The sequence below is a fragment of the Nelusetta ayraudi genome, unplaced genomic scaffold (assembly GCF_046127955.1).
Source record: "Nelusetta ayraudi isolate G7.1 ecotype Tasmania unplaced genomic scaffold, CSIRO-AGI_Nayr_v1 ptg000019l, whole genome shotgun sequence".
NCBI classification, from domain to species: domain Eukaryota; kingdom Metazoa; phylum Chordata; class Actinopteri; order Tetraodontiformes; family Monacanthidae; genus Nelusetta; species Nelusetta ayraudi.
Window position 1 is genome coordinate 3,603,648 of NW_027466069.1, and position 20,676 is coordinate 3,624,323.

Genomic DNA, 20,676 nt, shown 5'->3' on the forward strand with positions numbered 1-20,676 from the left:
CTTGATTGAAAGCGTTTGGGGACCTCATGAATTTTTTAAAAGTGTCCCGTCCGCTCGCCTAAAGAGTTTGGCGTCTTTGGAGAGTTCTGCAAAACTGGGAAATATTCATTATGATGTTTTCAGACAAAGGGAGCGACTCAGCTCTTCTGAACCCACAGCGTAGATCTTCTGTAAAGTTGTTTTGAAAGCTGGTTGTATCTTCAATGATTAAGACTTGTGAATCCACACTGGCAGGAAGTGTGAGGTCTGCCAGAAGGCTGCATGAAATGTTTCCTAAATCTTGGGGATTTTTAAATCTTCACTCATCCATTCAGCAAAGAGCCCTTAGGAAGCGTTTTAAAAAGGGGAGGATTGGTAGAACATTCTGCCTGACACAATTAAACAGACCAAATCCGATCTGTTACAGCTGCTTTAGCCAGGAAGCTACAGCTCAAGACTTCCTGTTTGTGCAGGAATTTGCACTAGCTGCATGCTGTCACCCAATGATAGTGTAAAGTAAAGAAGGTTCTGGGGAACATGTGATGTTACCCAGATGTGCCTCCAGAAATGTATTCAAATTCCGAAGAAAATTACAAAATCCTGACTAACCTAGTTAGCATCAGCTAGCATCACATTGCCCTTTTTTTTTCTTCAAGACAAGCTAGCAGCCACCGTTTACTTAAACATGCCTCCTCTCTTTTGGAATTCAGGTTTGTTGTAAGGAAAAAAAAAAAGATTACTAAAATCTCTTTAATCTTGCAAAACGATAGTCATTGCTCTCGCCACACACACACACACACACACACACACACACACACACACACACACACACACACACACACACACATTGATTAAAATGTCAGCACCTCACAGTCAAATTTGCCAGACTGAACGAGAGATTAAGGGGTCCGACCTTGGCCCCCACTCACACCGATCTCCCTCTCTTTTTTTCTTTCTCTTCTTGTTTTCCTTCCTTTGGCCCCTGTGTGTCTCATCAATTTGCCTGGTCAAGTGAGCACTCGGCAATCAATAATGTTCTGAACGAGGACGGACGACCGCGGCGGCACTGACATAAACAGTTTAATAAATAATTCATGGGCGGCAATGGCAGCCCGCTCACTCACTCACTCACTCACTGCCTCTGACGACTCCTGTACGACTGACTTGGGGGACCTGCAACGCACACAGCATGTTCCGCTTCTGTAGACATCTGTGTATCACCCGCTGGGTGAAGAGTGGGGGTTGGGGTGGGGAGTCTTGTGCCATGTGACCTGCACTAAGCCTGTGCCGATGACGGTGCCGCTCTCTTTCTGCAGGTACGCGGCAGCGGTGCAGGACGGCTCCCAGTACTTTGTCCTGCTCATCATCACCGACGGCGTCATATCGGACATGGCCCAGACGAAGGAGGCCATCGTTAACGTGAGTGCCGCCACCGCTGCTGCCGTCCTCTCTGCAGCTGCCGCAGGGCAGCCGGGGTTTAGCCGCAGGTGCTTTCAGCTGAGCGCTGCACTTTTCCCCAGACTTTGGCTCACTCTCACAGGGGGCATCATGAGCCTTTGGCACCGGATGTTGAGGATTTTGCGGGATGTTTTCTGCTCCACTTGTCCACCTTTCCTCCGGTATTTTCCATCTTGTGACGACAAGTTCAGTCTTACTGTCCAGACCAGCAGCTCACCAGGAGAGTCTCATGTTCACGGCCTGTAAAGGCATCCCCACCGGATGCTTTTCCTGGTTGTTTAAATGTGGGAAAAAAAAAAAGTGTTGTGTGGATTTTTTCACGGTCTGCTGATTGGTCATAAATACTTAACCACAGAAGTTTTTGCTCCAAACACATTTCCATTTTTCTCAGAAAGCTTGATGAGGACAAGATCTTCATCTCTAAGTCCATTAGTGCTCCACTTTCACCATCAAAACCACTTAAAAACTTTTTTTGGCTTAACTTTTTTTTTTTTTTTTTGCGTTTTCAGTGGTTACACATCAGGTAGGTCAAAGGTAAAAGGCTTTAATGCTGCATATTTTTTTGCCTGACCAAAACACTCCAGTCCTTTTTTTTATTTTTAGAATTGGACAGTATCTGCAGCAGATGAGTCACCCTCGGCCGGAAAGACCTCCACTCTGACCCCCAGCAGACTGGGTTTAAAGGGAATTTGCGACTGTTAATCAAACCATTCGAACAGCCACACCTTCCTTTTAAGATCTTGTCTGCTGCTCTGCACTGCCTCCCGCCGCCGCCCTGTTTGGAACTCGCTGCGTTCTCCTCTGCCCACGCAGCATCAGGACACGGCGATCTTGGCATTTAGCTTTCGGGTCCCCGAAATGAGTCACAGCCAAAAAGAAACACAGCTGCGCTTTTGGTTTCTTGTTTGCACTTTTGATCTTGCTCTGTGTCCTTTGAAAAATGTGCGATGCTGCTCAGGTGTTCCTCAGTCATGTTCCAGTCACTGTTGCTGACCAGAAGTTCTTTTTTTTTTGGTTTCCTATTTTTGAACCAGCACATCTTATGACTAATTTCCCCACCAACGTGGGGGAACAGGACACTCAGTTGAGTTTTCTTATCCTCAAATTTAATTCCAGGGATTATAAATTACTGTCATTCTCTGCCCTCTGAGGCCAATACATAAGTTGATTTGCGGCCTGCTATTAAATTATGTCTCCGCTCATCAATTTGCTGTCTGCACAGGCGGCTGGCTTGCACATAACTTCGTCAGGTCCATAAATATTTCAAAATTTAAAGACAGTTAGATAATTACACTTGACACAGTTTAACTCAGCACCCTCCGTGACCTCATTCGGAATGCTCTGTGGCTGAAAACAACAAGAAAAATAGATGCTAAACTGCCAAACGGGGTCAAAAAACCTGACCGAGAACATATTTACATTTTGCTGTGTGTGACGTTGGCAGTTCAGCAAATTCAGAGCAACGTTTCCGCCTGAGCAACTATCATCTGCAAGGAGTTCGAAGTTTTTTCTTCGTCTTGTTCTCCTCTGCTATTTTTGCTTCTCTGCAGGAAATGCATTGTGAAAAATATGCCTTGCATCCATGCGATTAAGATGCTCATGTGTGCATGTTTAATGGACACGCTCAAGATAACATTTGACACTGAGAGTGCAACAAAAAAAATAGGGAATGTAGAATTTTAAGCCTGGTTGCACACACACTGTCGTGAGCACACTGGGTGACAACCCACCAACTTGACTTTAGCAGGACATTAATGGGCCAGATATGGTTTTTCTGATTGAATCTCAACTGCTAAGTAGCCAGGAGGCTATTTTTTTTTTTTTTTTTTTATAAAAGAAACCGTAATCTACTGGTGACACACACATGATTATAGGCGCTAATCCTCTTATCTGTCGCTTCATGCAATTAGACCTTCTTGGGGAAAACCACGGCTGTGTTCGCATGGACGCCAGTGTCCTGGTTTGCAGCTCTGTGTGTCCACATCCACACAGAAGGAATAACCAAATTCTGTGGCTGTTTGTTTCGTTGCAGCAGCTGCTGGAAATCAGGCGCAGCCCCACTTTGTCCAGCTTTTCTTTTGGATTCCTCAAGTAGCGAGTAGTCAAGGTATTCAGGTGTGGAATCAAATATGACATTTACAACCACAAAAAAACAACGGCAAACAAAACAGGACACCAAAACGATCCAATTAAAAGCCGGGATACAAGGCGGCGTGAACAGCCAACAAAATGTTAATTGCGAAGCGACGGACAGCGGATATCGACGTGTTGATCACAGCCGTGCGCTGAGCCGTCTGCGATCTGACAGGTGGATGGAGAGAAATTTCCCTTGAGTGGCTTTACAGTGGAGACAAAGTGAGGAACGGTGTTGGCTGAATAATGCAGGGCCAGGAAACAAAATCTGCTCTGGCATTTATGGACGAGCCGCTCACCCCGTGTCGCCACTGAGGCAACACAAGTGCGCCGGCTTGGGTGGGAGGTCGGGAGGAGTGAAGCTGATGGGTGGCAGGCGAAGATGGAATGGTAAGGCGGGCAGCAGCGCGGGGGGTGGGGGGGCTCGGTACTCTCGCTGCCGCCCCACTCCGGAGGTTTTTCCAGGAACGATGACCTACTTCCTTCCACCCCACCTATCACTCACTCACTCACCCTGGGAGTTTTTCAGCAGAAACCCGCACAGCATCGTGTGGATGTGTGTGTGGTCGAGACATATCGACTCTTTAATAAGCTGTGAAAGAAGCATGAGTGTGTGTTCGTTTTCTTCCCTCTTCAGACATTGATAATATTCACACGCGTCCGTTTTAAAACACATTCAATAAATAAAATATAATCCAACCGATAAACCGTAAAGTGATCATGTTTTATGAATCAAGTGTTTAGCTCCATGGGTTTTTTTGTTTTTTTTAACCCCCCATCCTCCACCCCTTCCTCACGACCGTGTCAAAATGCAGAACATTCACATCCGTCGCTCTGTCTCGGCCTGTAATCACCTCGGGGGCCCCCGAGCTGAATCATGCGTTTCATGAAGATCTCTCCGTGGCCCCCACACAGCTCCAGCCGCGCCTCGTAACACTGTATGAAAGCGGTAACGAGACTCTCAAGGATTGCTGTGCAATATTTGTTTGAGCTCATCCGATATTTCCCCGGTTCCTCCAGAGGCGACGATGATGACTCAAAATGCAAATATCCACATGACTTAACCCTCGGCCTGCTGATAAAGTCTGATTTGATTTTGGTAGTTTAAATAGTGTTTTTTTTTTTTTTTTTTAACCTACTTTCTTTTGAGAGAACTGTTCTTTTTAAGTGATTGCTCTTTTCTTGCAGGCAGCTAAACTCCCAATGTCTATCATCATCGTCGGAGTCGGCCAGGCAGAGTTCGACGGTGAGAATCAAAACCACTGAAGTCAGGCTGTTTGGTTAAAAGCAAAAAATAAATAAATGACATGTTCTTTGTTTCTGTAGCCATGGTTGAACTGGACGGTGACGACATTAGGATTTCTTCGCGGGGGAAACTGGCAGAGAGAGACATTGTACAGGTGAGATGCTCCTGATGTTCGGTCTCAACATTAGGTGTTGCGAATGTTTCATGTTTTAGAGAGAACCATCAACAACCACAGCCCGGATAATTTGAAAATAAATAATGGCAAATCAGGCATGACCAGGTTAAAGCTAAGCCCAAGAACAGCCATGAATTTGTCCCATTTTTAAAAGATCTTTTAAAAAAAACATGCTGAACTTCAGAAGAGAGCTTTTCAAAATGGATCTGTGTGTTTTCAAGTGTGTAAACACTCCAATCCAGCTCCCTGTTAGTTCGCCTTCTCCTGTTATTCATGTGAAAACAAAGGTTACATTGTCACACGCCACATAAAAGTCTTGATTTGTTCCCCCCCTGCCACGCCAGTTTGTTCCCTTCAGGGACTACATGGACCGCACGGGGAACCACGTGCTGAGCATGGCACGGCTGGCGAAGGACGTGCTGGCCGAGATCCCGGACCAGCTCATTTCCTACATGAAGAGCCGACGCATCAAACCGAGTCCCGTCCCGCCGGTGAACTCCACCATCAGTCAGCCCCAGAACAACCCCGTCTGAGCTCCCTGACACACTTACAAACACACATACACACACATATACACACACAGATACACGTACACACACAAAGGTGGCCGCAGGGTCTGGAGAGTTTTTTTTTTTGGGGGGACCCCCTTCTGAAGCCGTCGAGGCAAACGTTGATCTGGATGATGAGACTCTCCTTTGCTTCCTGGGAAGCTCGAGCCGCTGTGGGAGAAGCTCACTTCCTCCGGCGGCGTGCAACGATGAGCCACGCCGAGGAGGCGTTGAGGGAGACAAAGTTTTAGTCGTTTGCCGTCGAACCTGTCAAAGTGCTGATGTAAACGGATAGCAAGTGAAAACCCTGTAGGGAGAGACCCGTGTCTGAGGCGTAAATATATTAGAATGTGCCAGTGTGTATCATGTTTGTGATACCTTTCGGAATTAATGTGTGTTGAAATAGGAAAGTTGTGTGTACTATAATTTATTTCCTTACTTATTTATTGCAGAATTTATTTATTTCCTCCAGGGGCATTAAATGGGGCTTGATTAAAGTCAAATATATTTAAATATATATATATATATATGAATATATATAAATATAATAATAATATACATATATCCCCTGTAGTTTTCCATCTTATATTTTGTGACTGTTGTAATATGAAGGAAAATCCCTTGTTTGTACTTTGATAAGGACTCTACTATAAAAGCATGTGATGAAAAAAAAAACAGCAACATAAGGAGCCATTTATGAATAGATTTCAGCGATGGATTATTTTTGATGGCAGGGACCTGCTGTCAGCTGTCGCCACACTGGTTATCCAGCAGCACCTCCACTCGTTTTTTTCCTCCCTTCCCTCCTTGTCTTTATAATAACAGAATGCACTAATTACTGAACCAGAAGAGAAGCACAAAGGTTATAGTGGAAATAAGCTAAGAGAAGAATTCTTTATTTTTATTTTCATTTGAATCATCATTTACTAACAGCTGGAAATGATGGGAATAGGAACCGACGCTATGTTTTCAAATGTCCCCATCAACCTCCTCTACCATTAAAAAAAAAAAACAACAACAGAAAGAATGTTTCTATGAAAAAATACATTTTATAAATTAACTCTCAATTATTTTAAATTAACCTATAAGTAAAACGATATGTTTACAGAGGCAGGAAATGATCTCTCATGTATACTCACAGCACATGATTACGTTGCATATTAATATTTGTCACCTTGTCGTTTCGCACATCCTCTCATTCTTTCTACTTAAAGGTCTCACTGTCTGGGATTGGTTGCATTTTTTTTTTGTAAAAATGATGTCAACTCTGTACGCTCATCCACCCTGAATGTAAACCAAACATTTACGAATCAGCAGTGAGATTATGATACATGTGGGTGCTGAATATTTTTTTATTTTTTAACAAGGCAAAGAATGTTTGTGCAAAAGCGAATAGCTTGGTTTTTTTTGACCCCCTTGGTTCATTCAGCATATTTTGAAAAAGCAGTTCATTCATCTGTTTCTTTAAAATGAATCAACTCCCAGAACTAACAGCAGCAAAGTCATTCATGCACCATGTTAATACCTAAGATACAATTTCACAACTTCAACTACGACTTACATTGTTTGAATAATACAGTCATTGCAAATCCATTTTAATTCAAAGCATACAGACTCCATGGCAATTATTGTTGTTTGCTCCCGGATTTATGTCTTTCCGACGGCCGTCCTCTTGATTAGCATCCAGCCAGTCACTCACCATCTCAATCCAAATGTGCCTATTATATGGAGACATATCCTGATTCAGTTACCCAGGTGTTTAATCTGCCAAGAGCAGCAGCAGCAGCAGCAGCAGGTCTCATGTTTAGGATGAAGAAATAAGCTTTTTTTGGTTGTTGTTGGACGCAGCAGCAGGCGCAGTCGCAGCAGCACCGCATGCTTTTTCTATGACTAACGAGCTTTTGGAATAACGAGAGTGAATCTGAGCCTTGTTGTATAATAGTCCAAGTCAAGACTTGTTTACAATTGTATTGTGGCTACCTACTTACGCCTCAAGAACCAAGTAAACACGGCTTTAGTTTGGAAATTCAGCCCTTCGCTGTTTCCATTCCTCCCTCAACTTGTTTTCTTTATGGTTTTTTTTTTCCACCCAAAGTTCCACAAAAAGCAAATGAAAAACTAAAGTTTACAAAAGGTTTTGCCATGTCCTCTGAGAATGTGAACCTCTGATGTCCTCCCGTCGTGTTCTTTTTTTTTTTTTTTAATTTAAACGCGTTTTGCGTCGTTACGTTTGGAGTCTCTCCCTCGGTTGAAGCGCTGCCTGGCGGGAGAAGTGTGATTACTTTTTTCGCCAGCCCGCGTCCATGTTTCTGCTTTGACTTTTTAAATTTTCCGCAGTGACGACATGTATCCCTCAGAAGACAAAGCAGTCGGTTTAATGCGGTGCCAAATCCACTCAAAGAATGAGGCCATGCAGCCTACTTACGCAACACAAACACCAGAATACCTCTAAAGAAAGCCATTCCAAGCAAAAAGATAACGTTAATATTCCTGAAAACATTTGTTCTGAACGTACGCCACCAAATCTTTAGGATGAATCCTTTCACTGTTTTCTTTTTTTGGTGTGCCACTTTTAGGGTGATTTAATTCATTCATGTTTGTACCGTTGGGACATTTTCGGTTTGAGTTGTGATCATCACTCACGCAGAAGTTAACTATGGAAAGTAATATGACAGTAAATTTATACACTGTCAATTTGACTACAAATGTGTATAGAATGTGTGGGTTAAACCTTTTTAAAGCTTTTCCTAAATTTTACCCAGGATTGGTCGGGCCCAGTTTGCACCAGTCAGCACCAGGGTGCCACAGTTGAGTCCTGTTTTGTAGAAACATATTGCGTCCCCAACAACCAATGAAAGAGAGGAGGTGGGACACATGATGATTGCCAGTCTTTCAGTCATCCACAAAAAAACTTCTGCTTAAGACATGTAATCAGAATAGATTCCGTCGAAAATCATGTTAAAATTCATCTAAACATTCAAGCCAAAAGTTGCATTTTTTCCTTCTCACTTAGAGGGAAACGAACCCTGAACCACTAAGATATTAATATAAATGAATTGTAAAAAGTCTCTACAGTTATGCAATGAAAACGCTCATCTTTTTCAACATTATTGCATCCATCCAGCACTTCTCTCTCTCTGTCCTTTTTGATGGCTTCAGTGCCCGTCACTTCCTCTGAGGCTGATCTCTGTACATAAGCCCTGCGTAGAGAATATCCAGTGCCAAACTGTGTTGAGTTGCTGAACACAACCTCTTTAGAGAAAAGAATATGTGCATGTTTGTGCCAAAATGGCTGGGTGTTTCGGTCGTCTGCCTCTCATTTCACCCGAATTAAGACATCTGTTTTTTCTGAGATCACAGCCGCCTCTTAGCATGTCGTCCCCCTGCTTTCTCTCCACCCTCCCCTCCCTATGAGACACGTACTGTATGGGTTCCTCCTCTCTTACCACTCCTGTTTTTTGATCCCAGGTTGTTTACATACCTCTCTTGATCTCTGACTTGCATGCTGAATAATTTCCAAACCAGGAGTCGGACACGATATTGTCGTAATACTGTGGTTTGTGAAATGCTTTGTAATGGATTGCCTTAACTGAAGATTAATAAAATATTCACAACTTTGGCAGAATGCAACGTGTGGGTCTTATTGTGTGGCTGATTCACTGAAATTCACATGAATTTTGTCCCAGTGGAGACAATCAGACTCAGAACTGCACAGCAACCTCATGAGGAATTAAAGTGCTGTTCCTCTCCTCATTGGTCAATTGACTTTTCATAGAGAATACGTCTAAGATATTATTTTATTCCATTTTATACTGTATTATGTGGATGAAGTTCGAATTCCGATGAGATGTGCAAAGTCATATTAACAGAAAGTCAGAAAATTAAAGAATCCCACATCCTAAAAAATTCTCTTTACCGAAGTTCACTAATATAGTAGAAAAGCAGGAGGTGAGGCAAATAGAAACACACGGGAAACACACTGGCTTAAATAGCTTTCCTGTGTTAGAATTTTACTGTCAAGTCCGTCAGACTGTGGATAAACAATAAAAAATGAAAGATTTTATGGTTGCTTGTCGTTGTTTTATGTTCTAATTTACAACGGTCTCTTTCTTCATTATCTCGTAATGTCGCCCCCTGTTCACAGGGCGCTTGTATGGAATTAAATGAACTCTCATTAGTCACACAGTGTGGTGTAAATGAATGGGGACTTGAGAAAAATAGAGAAAAAGCTAAGCCTCATAGCTTCTCACAGGCAAAGCCAAACGAGTACCTCAATCGAGCCTCTTTCCACACCTGCTGCTGGGCTTCAATCTTCTCACCCGCTGATTCTGCTACTGAACCATACGTGTGATGCTGAGGTGAAAAAAAGGTCGTGGTCCTCTCCCCGGGGTGCCGCCATAAAAACCAAACATGAAACGCAAAATTGTTGCTGCTGTAAACCATCGAAAAAATTTTTCAATGTTTCATTCCACTTTCTTCACTAGTTTCTTCCATAAAGTGTTGTGTTTCCAGAACTTCATTTCCATGGCCCTGTCCTTTGTCCCCTTGGCAGCTTTGTCTCAGACTGTCATTGTGTAAGGTTGTACAATAAAGACGCTTTGACAAACATCATTAGACAGTATTAGCGATTGCTCCAATTCCTCCAATAGAGGTGAGACCCTGTTTTGCCTGAAGAGCAAAAATACAAAGTTGCAGTTGCATTACTATGATTTTATACCAGGTCAGTGATGGGTTGACAGCATCTCTTGTACCAGGCTTCCCCCAGCTGTGAGGAATCATGCTTCCTGGTCTTCATCCCTGCCCTCGCTCAACTTAAATTCAGTCCACACCTGTTTTGACTCTGCAATCAGGCTACCGCTCATCCTCAACTCATCACAAAGTATAAGAACTCCACTCTTCAGTCCCTGCTGGATTGTCTTTCTTGTAACGCTGGGGTTATCAGAGTTGTCTAGACTTTTTAACTTCTGACTTATTCTGTCTGTTGACCTTTAGTGCAACCCTAAACCTGCTAGCAGTGGATAACCTCTAAATGCTCAGCCAAGGACGATTAATCTCAACATTGGCACCTTTTTGGTGGTCATAGGTAAACATCACTGCTACCATTTTACAGTGCTGAGTTAGCTCCTTTGGGTTTCACGACCAAATCTGGCACATTTGAAAACTATCCATTTATCTTAATTGGGTCTATAAAACTCCCATAACAACAACTGCGCTCATTTAAATGATATATTGCCCCTATTGGGTGATTAGGTCAGAGCAATGAAAACAGTGCATTTGTGAATTTACAGTGTGGTCAACAACCACCATGGGCCCTTCCAAACTCAAGAATGTTTAACTAGCTTTGAGAAAATGACTGAACTTAATATGTTAAAAATTAAAAAAAGAGAGGATAGAGCTGTGAACACTTTGTCTGTCAGTCACCGAAAAATGTTCCTAGTGGTTCATTTTATGTCTCTGGCAATCAACAGTGGCCAGTTCGGTAAATTAACAATTTACAATAATCAGGAACATAAAAATGACATCCAACAGCTGGAGCTCATTTAAATAATTTATTGCCTCTTACAACAACAAATTGGGTCAGAGCAATAAAAATAGAACATTTTAGAATTTATAATGCGGTCAACAACCAACGAAATGTTTGCTTTTAGCTTTTGAGACAATAACTAAGCTGACTACAATTGAATAAAACCTGATTTTTTTCTTGATCGTTTCTGTTTTATTTGCCTGAGTTTGACCACTCTTTCCACAATTTCTCAGTCTAATTAGTGTAACAATCAGAGACTGGACATTTTACTATTTTATTTGTGAATGAGCGTGGGTATGAGCGGTTGGCAGTGCAGTAAATTATGAAGTTATTGTAATCAGGAATATAAAACTGCCATGTGCGAACAGCTGGATCTCATTTGAATTATTTATTGGCACTTACAACGAGCCGTTAGGTCAGTGCAATAATAATTTAAAAAAAATGCCACGTTCTGGAATTAACAGTGTGGTCAGCAACTAACAAACACCCATTTGAGCTCCAAAAACTCAGTTTTCTTTCTTTTCTTTTTTAACAAGGTAAACAGATTGTGTTCTCACTTTTATTCACACAAACCTCAGTTCAGTTTTCACCATGGGGACTGTACCCAGAACTATTTTAAGGTGAGTTACTGCAATGCACAGTATTAAAGCAAAGGCTCCAAGTTCCCAACAGCAAGGATGCCGCTTGAAGGTGTCTCTGGAGCGATAGTCACCCTTTTCACGACTGAATTGAAATATATAGCCATTTCTTTTTTAGGTGTGAGGTCTCTCTCTCTCTCTCTCTCTCTCTCTCTCTCTCTCTCACTCTCTCTCTCTCTCTCTGTGTGACCTCTCTGCTGCTCCGCTCGCCTGATTCGAAATGAACTCAACGGCGGCTCCTATAATCGCCTCAATATTGACTATAAATCATCATTAGGCCGCCGATATGAGGAGAGTGAGTGACTTTCCAGTCCGCAGTGGTGGGTGGACTTGGACAGCCGTTGCCACCCGCGTGAGGTGTCACCTTTGTTTTGCTTTGCCCGCCAATTCTACGCGTAAACCGGAAATGAAGCCGGCAAGCATCGAATCATCGGCTTTTCTGGGACGAAATCCAGCGTTGTGAAGTCGCAAAAAGTGCCAAATAAGTCCACAACATCAGCAAAATACACAACGTCGGATCGGCTGAGTGCCAAGTGTCATCACATCTTGGCAATGTGCGACTTGTTTAGTGTTTGCTGGAACAGTCTGTTCCCGTCACAAAAACCCAGTCCCGTCACCAAAACGACACTGAATGTCTCTTGTTATTGCGAAAGGATCCCCCCCCGCCCCCCCGCCTTGCCAGCAGAAATCAGGGGGACAGACAGAAGGTAAGGATTTCTTCAAGTATGAATTATGAAAAGTAGAAGAGTTTAGGTAACCAAATATGCGACATGATATCTTCCAAATATCTGGTCGCGCTAATTGATGACAGGTGAATGATGATTTAAATTTAAATTGAACGCTACTAAAATGATAATTTAAGTTGTGAAGTATTTTGATCTTGAGAACAAGCCTGACTGTGCTTCCATTTATGATTAAGCTAATGTAGATTAGGGACCAATTACAATTTAGATAAAAAAAAACTTGTAACCTTTAAATCAAAATTGCTCTGTTCCCAGAAGTCTTGTTGTAATGTAAAACAGATATATACATATTTTTTTAACCATCATGCGTTGTAGCAACAGTACAACGCTTATCTCAGAATAATTGCAGTGCTGCCTGAAAATAAAAGAAAAGTGCAATTTGCAGATGATAAAACTATGGGTGAAAAAATTAGCCTCTCCCTCCCAGAGTCTCTCAGTGCTGAAAATATGTCCTGTGATTCAGTGTGATGCAAATCAAATGGCTTGTTGCATCCCCGAGTGCCGGAGCTGCCAGGCGTAAACCATTTAGCTGGGAGAGAACCGTTCCCATCGGTGTGTGTGTGTGTGTGTGTGTGTGTGTGCCATTTCACTGCCAACTGGGGAGAAAAAAATGAAAGCATACAATGACTGGCTTTACCATCCCAACGTGCACGGGAGGCTGAGGGGAGAGGGGAGAGAATGGGAAAAGAAGAAAAGTAGGTGGGAGCATCACACGGTTGTGGGATAAATCCACCAGCTGCTCTATTTGCTGCTTCCTCTGCATGTGTTTACTCCCCACCTCAGGTTACCTCTCCGGTGATCTGGAGCCAGGCCTGTAATTTCTCTTTCTGGAGGGAGGGAAGCAGATGTAGGTGGCAGGAGAGGACGAGAGACGGGGGATGAGCTTGAGAGCTAAATTTAAGGATGGGAGAAGAGGAAGTGGTAGCTGAGCAGATGCAGCACGAGGGGGGGAGACAGAATCCTCTCCCGCTCCCTCTAGTGAGTCATCCACAAGCAACCAGAGCTGGGCCTGTGAGCGGCTCCCTCCCATGGCCTTGTGGGATATTACCGGGGAGTGATGAATGGGCGCTGGCGGACAGAGGGAAATGTGTATAAAAGGAAGCTCTCTTGGCAGATTCGGGTGGCCTGATTGAGTCTCTTTGATGTGAAGATGGAGTTGTGCCGCGTGGCCGCCACGCATAAAGGCTGCGTGCGCAAAAATCTTCACATTTATTGATGAGTGCCGTTGATTTGTCTGCAGGATGAGGCCCATGAAGTAAAGATTGTTTGTGGAAAAGACAAGCCCAGTCACAGAGATAATAATAATAATAACATTAATAATAATGTTCTTTGTTTTGCACCTTGCTAATCCTCTTTATAATGTGTGATGTTTTGAACTGCTGTGCAGGCGCCTGCCGTGCCGCATCCAGCTGTTTTAGATGCCAAAGTAGAGTTGAAACACTGAACTTGCTCTCTGTCGAGCCAGGAGGCAGGCCAAGTTTGGGCATATTTGGCTTAATTTCTGCCAATCTCTGCCTCCACTCTGTGTGCAGTTGCAGTGTGGCGCTTCACTGAGTCGGAGGCTGCTGCTCTGCCCTCACGGCTGAGCGAGTGCCTCCCTTAAAGATGCACTGAAATCAGAAGATTTTCCAGCCAAGCCGAGGACGAGATGAGAGTAAGTGTTGCTCAGGCTTAATTTTCTTGTCTCCTCTTGGGAAATGTTCCAAATCGTGGCTTGCAGATGACCAAAAGAGGAGCAGAAGTGGGTGGAGTTTTCTACCAAAGTCTTAAAGTGAGGTGGAAAAATGAACAGAGCTACCATCTTACCACTGGATAGCATCACTTTGTGCTGTAGTTAACCACAGAACAAACCAGCTGCATTCTGGTCCTACTTGGAAACAAACAAACAAAAAGCTCAGAAGCAAATCTCTGCGTCATCAAAGCACAAAGCAGTGATGAGTAATCCTGCGCTGAGTGCTGAAAACAGTTTGGGAATCAAAGCTTTGTTTCCACCAGACTTTCCCTCTTGCGCATTAACGTCTTTAAAGAAATATCTCTATATTTTATTGTCAAAAGAAGAATGGGCCGTGCCACAGCTATAAATTTTACAACTTACTCCCTTAACACACTGGCAGAGAAAATATGTGCAGTGGTTGTTGCTGTTCACCTGCAGCCAGACACTGTTTTTTTGTTTTTTTTAAGTTTCTTCCGTTAAAAAATAAAGCGGCGTTTGTCAGACACAAATGCCATTTTGTGTTGGGAGATGCGCGAATTGCATTAGCCGAACGATTTCTGACAGGCACTTTTGCTCCTGGTAACAGGGGAAGGCCTTGCAGGTAAGCATCTGGATGATTTCCACTTGGAATTAATGGCGTGTGCGAGAAATCCATTACTTTTCAGCTAATGCCACACTGTGATGCTGCAGGGGCTTTGTGACATTCCATTTCCTCCAGTTTTCCCTGGCCAGGCTGCCAGGACTCCATGTCCTGTCATACTGTAAACAAAAGAACACATTTTGCCTCCTGAAACACCCTCACTTTTTATTTGGCAAAAAATGTATTCCTTTTTTTTTGTTTTTACATTTTCTTACATTTTTTTGTACAAGTGCGCTGCTTGAAATAGCTTCTTGGTCTGTGAGTGCGGGTAAAAAAATAAAAAAATAAAAAAAAAAGCCTGTTTGTGTAAAATATGCAGTAATCTTAATGCAAATTCTGTCTCTGGAGTTGGCACGACCTGATTACAATTCAACCAATCTCCGGAGAACACCAGTCCGTCCTCCTCGCTGTCACAAAACATTACAAGTACACCAGAAACGGACCGCAAACTCTGAACACTGCAACATTTTTTGTGCTTTTTTTTTTTTTTTCTTGTGTTGTCGGTCGACCTGAAATCCTGTGAAGCGTGTTCAGCCTGGTTAGACTGCATATATATGCATATATGTGCATATATATGCATATATGTGTATATATATCATATATAGATAGATGATAGATTGCTGTGTCAGTTTCACTCAGCACAGAACCTTTTATTACATCGGCAGATGAAATTATGCAAAGTGCGTTTGATAGACACGCCAAAATGGATTTAGAGCGACTCTAGGTAACTTTCGGTGGAAATGGCGAAGTGACGAAGTAAACACGCTGCAGCGCTAGTTTATTGATGTAGGAAAATACAAATAGTTGCCTAGCTGACGTGCTGGTTCAGGAAAAACACCAATATGAAATGCAAAAAAGACATTGACAATAACGTCGTAGCAAACTTTCAACACTTTTGTTACTTCGTCTTTCATCGAGTTTACTTATTGGGTTCCATTCCGTCATGTTACAATCTTATATTTGTAATAGTAGTATGTAAGAACGCCTCTAAACGTGTGACTTTGCCGTTAAGTGGTTCGTCCTATATGTAAGACGACACAGGAAGGCGTGTCGGGTCGTGCTTGAAAGTTACACAGTGCAGTTACAGCCGGCACAACTTCCCTCTCGCTGCCGAGGCGGCACCAATGATCTTATTAATCGTTTAACTACCGCTTTACTGAGTTGGGAATTATAATTTTATGGTCAAAAAGTTACCTAGAGTTGCTTTAATGAAAATAAATTGTGAGAAAAGTTTGTATTTCTCACATTTACAGTGTAAAAATATTAGGGGCTGCGTTATTATATAACTATTGTAACTACTAGTAGGCCTCAGATTCGTGTCCGAAAGGACCGGAATACCACCCCAGGTTCTAATCAGCTCTGCTGCTGCAACTCGATGCTAATACCAGGTCTCCCTCCTGCAGGGCCCGTTCATTCATCCTCCTAACGAGAGGAGACGTCTGGCGGCAACTGACATGCAAACGCTCAGCAGCTCCGCACAGGACCTTTGAGGTTAGTGAACGTCACACACCCAGAGGCAGCTTCTGACGCGGCACACGTCTTCAGGTTGTGTGATGATCAGGTGTTTGTTTAAAGCCACTGTGCTGCTCACTGTGACGGCACACCTGCAGGGCACCTGGATGAGATGATGTTCCTGTGGAGTCCCAGTCAGCCCACAGCAGGGCTACACTCCAGTCTTTTCACATTTTCCGCATTAACAGGCTAGATTTGTGCAGTGGAGCCCTTTAATGCCATGCCAACAGTCAGATTTGAATTTTTTTCTGTTTGGATAATTATTTCAAAGCACGAATCAAACATGGTAGAAACCTATAAAGAGACAGCACATTTAGTAAAGACATTCGCTGACATGTTCGACAAACAACTGCCATCTTGAGGACAATAATGGAACTGCAGCAGGAGTCTCCTGCGTCACCATTGGGTTAAAAATGACAAAAGATGAATAAAAAGGTGCTACTGATTGCAAATATAAATTTACTGATTCAGTCAGAAACATTTTCTTAGTGCAAATACCAAAGACATATATATAACAGGTTGCATTATTTTCTTATTGACAGATTTTCACCAAAAAAAACAAATAGCAAGCTGTATTTCACTTTTCAATGACAAATCAAACTCTTATGAAAAAGCCCACACCAAATTAGCAATAACATGATAACTGAGTCATCGGTCTTGTGGGAACGAGGGGAATCTGTCTTCTGGCTCCTACTCTGCGAAGGTGAGCTCAGCTAAAATGCTGCTTTCAATCCTCTCCACGTAATCCTGCCTCAGCACGGTCAAGGTGCTGAGCGAGGGGTCGGAAACGTGACGGACGCTGCTCCGTGCTCGCTCATTCTCCTCGTGTCCGATGTGCTGACCCGTGCTGTCACTGGCCACGTCCTGGCCCTGGTCGATCCCGTGGCCACGCCGATGACTCGCCGTGGAGCCAGATTGAGCGTTTCTCGTGACGGTCTCCTTCAGCGTTCCTGAAGTGCTCCTGGACGGCTGGAGGTGGATTCTGGCGTTGGGAGTGCGCAGCACAGACTCGTTTTCACACACGGTCTCAATGTTGATGCTCCAAGTGTCTCCGGACCCTCCTTCGTGACTTTCTGGTGCGAGGTCCATGCTGAGGTCAATGACCAGACAGTCCGAGTCCTTCTCACTCGTCTCTGTATCAGCTTCTTCCTCCACGTCGTTCTGCTCCAGGCTCTCTTCCTCCCAGGCGTTGTCACGCGACCTTCCGGATCCCCTTGCAGGAGATTCAAATATCACCCCTCTGGGGCCAACAGACTGAAAGTGTCTGCGTTGGAGGTTGTTGGGGGTCACTTGGCTCTTGGGCTGTCTGCACATGTACTGTCGGACTGATTCGGGCACCAGGAATTCGTGCCGCTTTCTGCGGGGCACTAAGGCAGAGAGGCTCCCCGGGATGTAGTTCCCGACGATGGGCAAGACGGTGGTGGGCTTCAGCGCGGAGACAAAGTCCTCCAGTTCTTTGTAGGAGCAGTGGTCAGAGTAGGGCACCACATGGATATCGCTGTGGTTGAGGGGCAAAGGCCTGCTGGTGGGCAGGATGGCCAGCGTGGGCTGCTCCTTGTTCCACTCCTCCAGAGCCCCGGGCCTGACCTTAGACTGGTCCACCACGCGGATGCGGCCTGCGCCCGTATCGGTCGTGAAGACGTCAGGCAGCTGCAGGACTCTGAGGGTCTGTATTCTCTCCACGCTCACCTCAATCCACGTCCTGAACTCCATCGCCAGCTCCACCAGCAGCGACTCCTTCCCCAGTGAATACAGACCTAGAAGCCAGTTTGGAGTTATGAGGGTCTGTGTTCTCGGCCAACAACTTCTTACAAACAGTACCTTCACAACCAGGTCTTAATTATTCATTTACTAGTTTTATTGTTAATATAGGAGTGGAACACTTTAGAATTCTACCTGTATATAATGTGCTGGCATGCATACTGTCAAACTACATTGATATTTGTGCAACACCAGTCTCACCTATGACAATGGTGTAATCTGGGTGGCTGCGGATGATCTCCTTGATTTGCTGAGTGGCTCTCTGTCTGGTGGGGAGGTCGCGGTTGGGGTCACAGTTGGTGTTGTCCAGGTACAGGACGTCGATAGAGGTGCACAGGCACGGCTCACGAAGCATGGAGGGGGTGTATCTGAAGTCGCCTGAAAGGAGGAGCGTCAACCCAGAGGGTGATAATCATTTATGAGCTGCTTGAAGAAATGCACCGTTCCTATTGTGTATTCAGACACTGACCAGTGTAGAGTATTGTGCCAAAGTAGCCTTGGAAGAGAAACATGACAGATCCTGGACAGTGGTTGGCATCTATTAGTGTGACTGTCAGTTTCTCCTTGCCGATGTCATCCATCGGCAGCAGATACGGCTCATCTGGCTCTAACGGATGGATCCACTCCTCTTTCACCTGGGGTGATGGCACAGAAAAGTGTATTTTCTCCCAAACTGACAGTAACAGTGGCAAGGATGGAGAACTATGAGTGGCCTTCTGCTGAAAGTTATTTATTATTTCTACTACTTGGTTATGTGGATCACATTCTGTGTGCATAGTCAGATTTTTTATGTTTTGAAGGGGGATAAAAATCAGTAAATGTATTAAAAACACACAAATGGCCTGCTTCAGTTAGAGCAACTTCAGAAAAATAATTATACACAAATCTATAGACCTCACTTGCTTTTCATACCTTTAAGTCAATCAATTACTTTTTATTTAAAAAGCACTAAAGAGGCATCTCAAAGTGCTTAGCACAGTAAAAATAAAATAAAAACCAGTCACTGAGAATATAGCTATCATTTCACATAAATCCAATCTAGATCTGATGATGCACACAATAACAAAAACACAGCTACACAAGTAACTCACAGTTGCAAATAGTCATGTTGAACTATAGTAAATTAGACATTGACACATGACACTCAATAAACTAGCACTGAGACAGGTGACTACAGCATTCTGATTAATTCTACCCCTAATTTGATATCAATAAAGGTTGATGGGAGTCTTATGTTGATACTGTTAAGTAGGAAATGAGCAACAGCTGGTTTTGCTAAAAAAAATAAAAAAAATGAGGGCACTAAAAGCAGCAAAGAGCAGATCTTGCAGTGATGTGCTTACATGAAACAGCCTCTTCATTGCAGCACACAAAGCAAACCATTGTGCGTTAGCAATCAAACATCTTTCACGTCCAACAACAACAACAACGACAACAACAACAAGTTCCATGGTATTAGCCTCACCTCCAGCTTGAGTTTGAGGAGGTCAGCAGTGACGGTCGAGCAGTAGATTGGCCGGTTGCTCCAGGTGGAGGTCAGACCCACCGTGTGGTCGCTGTGCATGTGGGACAGGAAGAAGAGCCGCGTCCCGGGGCACTTCCGCACCTGCCAGAAGTCGACAGCCAGCGGGGTGTGCGGGATGACTTTTCCGTTGGCGGACATGCTCTAGCGTGGCTCGAGACATCCAGATGTGTGACGTCAGAGATCACTCGCGGTGACTTCGGAGAGGCGGACGGCTGTCACACTCTCCCTCGTTCTGCTGAGCCCATGCAAAAAGAGGAGGACAAACACAGGTTGGTTTCATGAACGTGACGTCAGTGAACCGCTGAATCAGTCTGATGTTCAAGCACATGCGCGAAATATGTAAATAATTAGTACACCTGAGTATTTACAGCGAAGACATTTGACACACACTGAAGAAAAGAAAAAAAAGAAAAAAAACACGTTAACCTGCACTCGTGCCGCAGTGAGGTGACTGACATAATTCTAAGCACAAACCCCGAATGTTTACTAGAGAACGTCAGACACGAGAGCAGATGTTGCTCGGTACTAGTAGTGGAGCTAGCAGTTATTAGCGGTACCCTAAAAGCTGGCCCTCTCGAGTTTCGTGACGACAGTTCTGCTCAGTGCTCGATCGCATTTTCAACCGCCAACGTAAGACGAAATGTTTTGCGGCTGGCGCAGCATGTCGGTTTTAAAACACCCGCCCACAAACGTATATCCTCGTACCCGCCACCTCTGTTTTCGTGTTAGTGTCTTCTTCTCTGTATTGTGCTGTGCATGATTAAATCCTGGCGTAGCCTCTACCGCCGCTTAGTGGCTATACAGCAGCATAACAGGTTTTCTTTTTAATCATGCCAATATCATCCTTTTTCTCCTTTACTTCTTATGCGTCATAGAAACTCAGTTTTTGAATGAGACTGTTTACATCTAACAAAAAAGGGATCTAATCCACAAACATAATGGAAAGGAACTGAAAGAATTGAATAATAATGAACAATTTAAGCACAGTTACCAATCAGTTATCTCGTCTCAAGTAATCATTTAAGTCTATGGAAAATACATTTTCTTTTAGATCTGCCACCTTTCCCTTCAGCGCGTGAG

General features: G+C 43.8%; 2 protein-coding genes across 7 annotated transcripts in view; one reads left to right on the forward strand and one right to left on the reverse strand.

The window, feature by feature from the left end:
• cpne5a (copine Va) overlaps window positions 1-9,169 on the forward strand; it is a 69,963-nt gene extending 60,794 nt beyond the window's left edge. For both annotated transcript variants that reach the window (XM_076026409.1, XM_076026410.1), the window contains 4 exons: window positions 1,296-1,398; window positions 4,759-4,816; window positions 4,897-4,970; window positions 5,336-9,169. In XM_076026409.1, coding sequence (XP_075882524.1) covers window positions 1,296-1,398; window positions 4,759-4,816; window positions 4,897-4,970; window positions 5,336-5,524 — 424 coding nt within the window. In that variant the 3' untranslated portion in view covers window positions 5,525-9,169. The remainder of the gene's footprint in view (window positions 1-1,295; window positions 1,399-4,758; window positions 4,817-4,896; window positions 4,971-5,335) is intronic.
• A 7,335-nt stretch (window positions 9,170-16,504) lies between these two features.
• Window positions 16,505-20,374, reverse strand: dclre1b (DNA cross-link repair 1B). Of its 5 annotated transcripts, none has more exons than XM_076026416.1 (5): window positions 20,302-20,374; window positions 19,537-19,828; window positions 18,541-18,706; window positions 18,273-18,449; window positions 16,505-18,067 (listed from the first exon to the last, which is right to left on the reverse strand). In XM_076026416.1, exons 2-5 carry the CDS (start codon window positions 19,732-19,734, stop codon window positions 17,001-17,003), a joined length of 1,608 nt encoding a protein of 535 aa, XP_075882531.1. In that variant the 5' UTR covers window positions 19,735-19,828; window positions 20,302-20,374; the 3' UTR covers window positions 16,505-17,000. The 5 variants fall into 5 exon arrangements, with proteins under 5 accessions (XP_075882531.1, XP_075882534.1, XP_075882532.1 ...); XM_076026419.1 differs by having other exon boundaries at window positions 19,537-19,831; window positions 20,302-20,361; XM_076026417.1 differs by having other exon boundaries at window positions 20,154-20,326.
• Window positions 20,375-20,676: the final 302 nt, after the last annotated feature.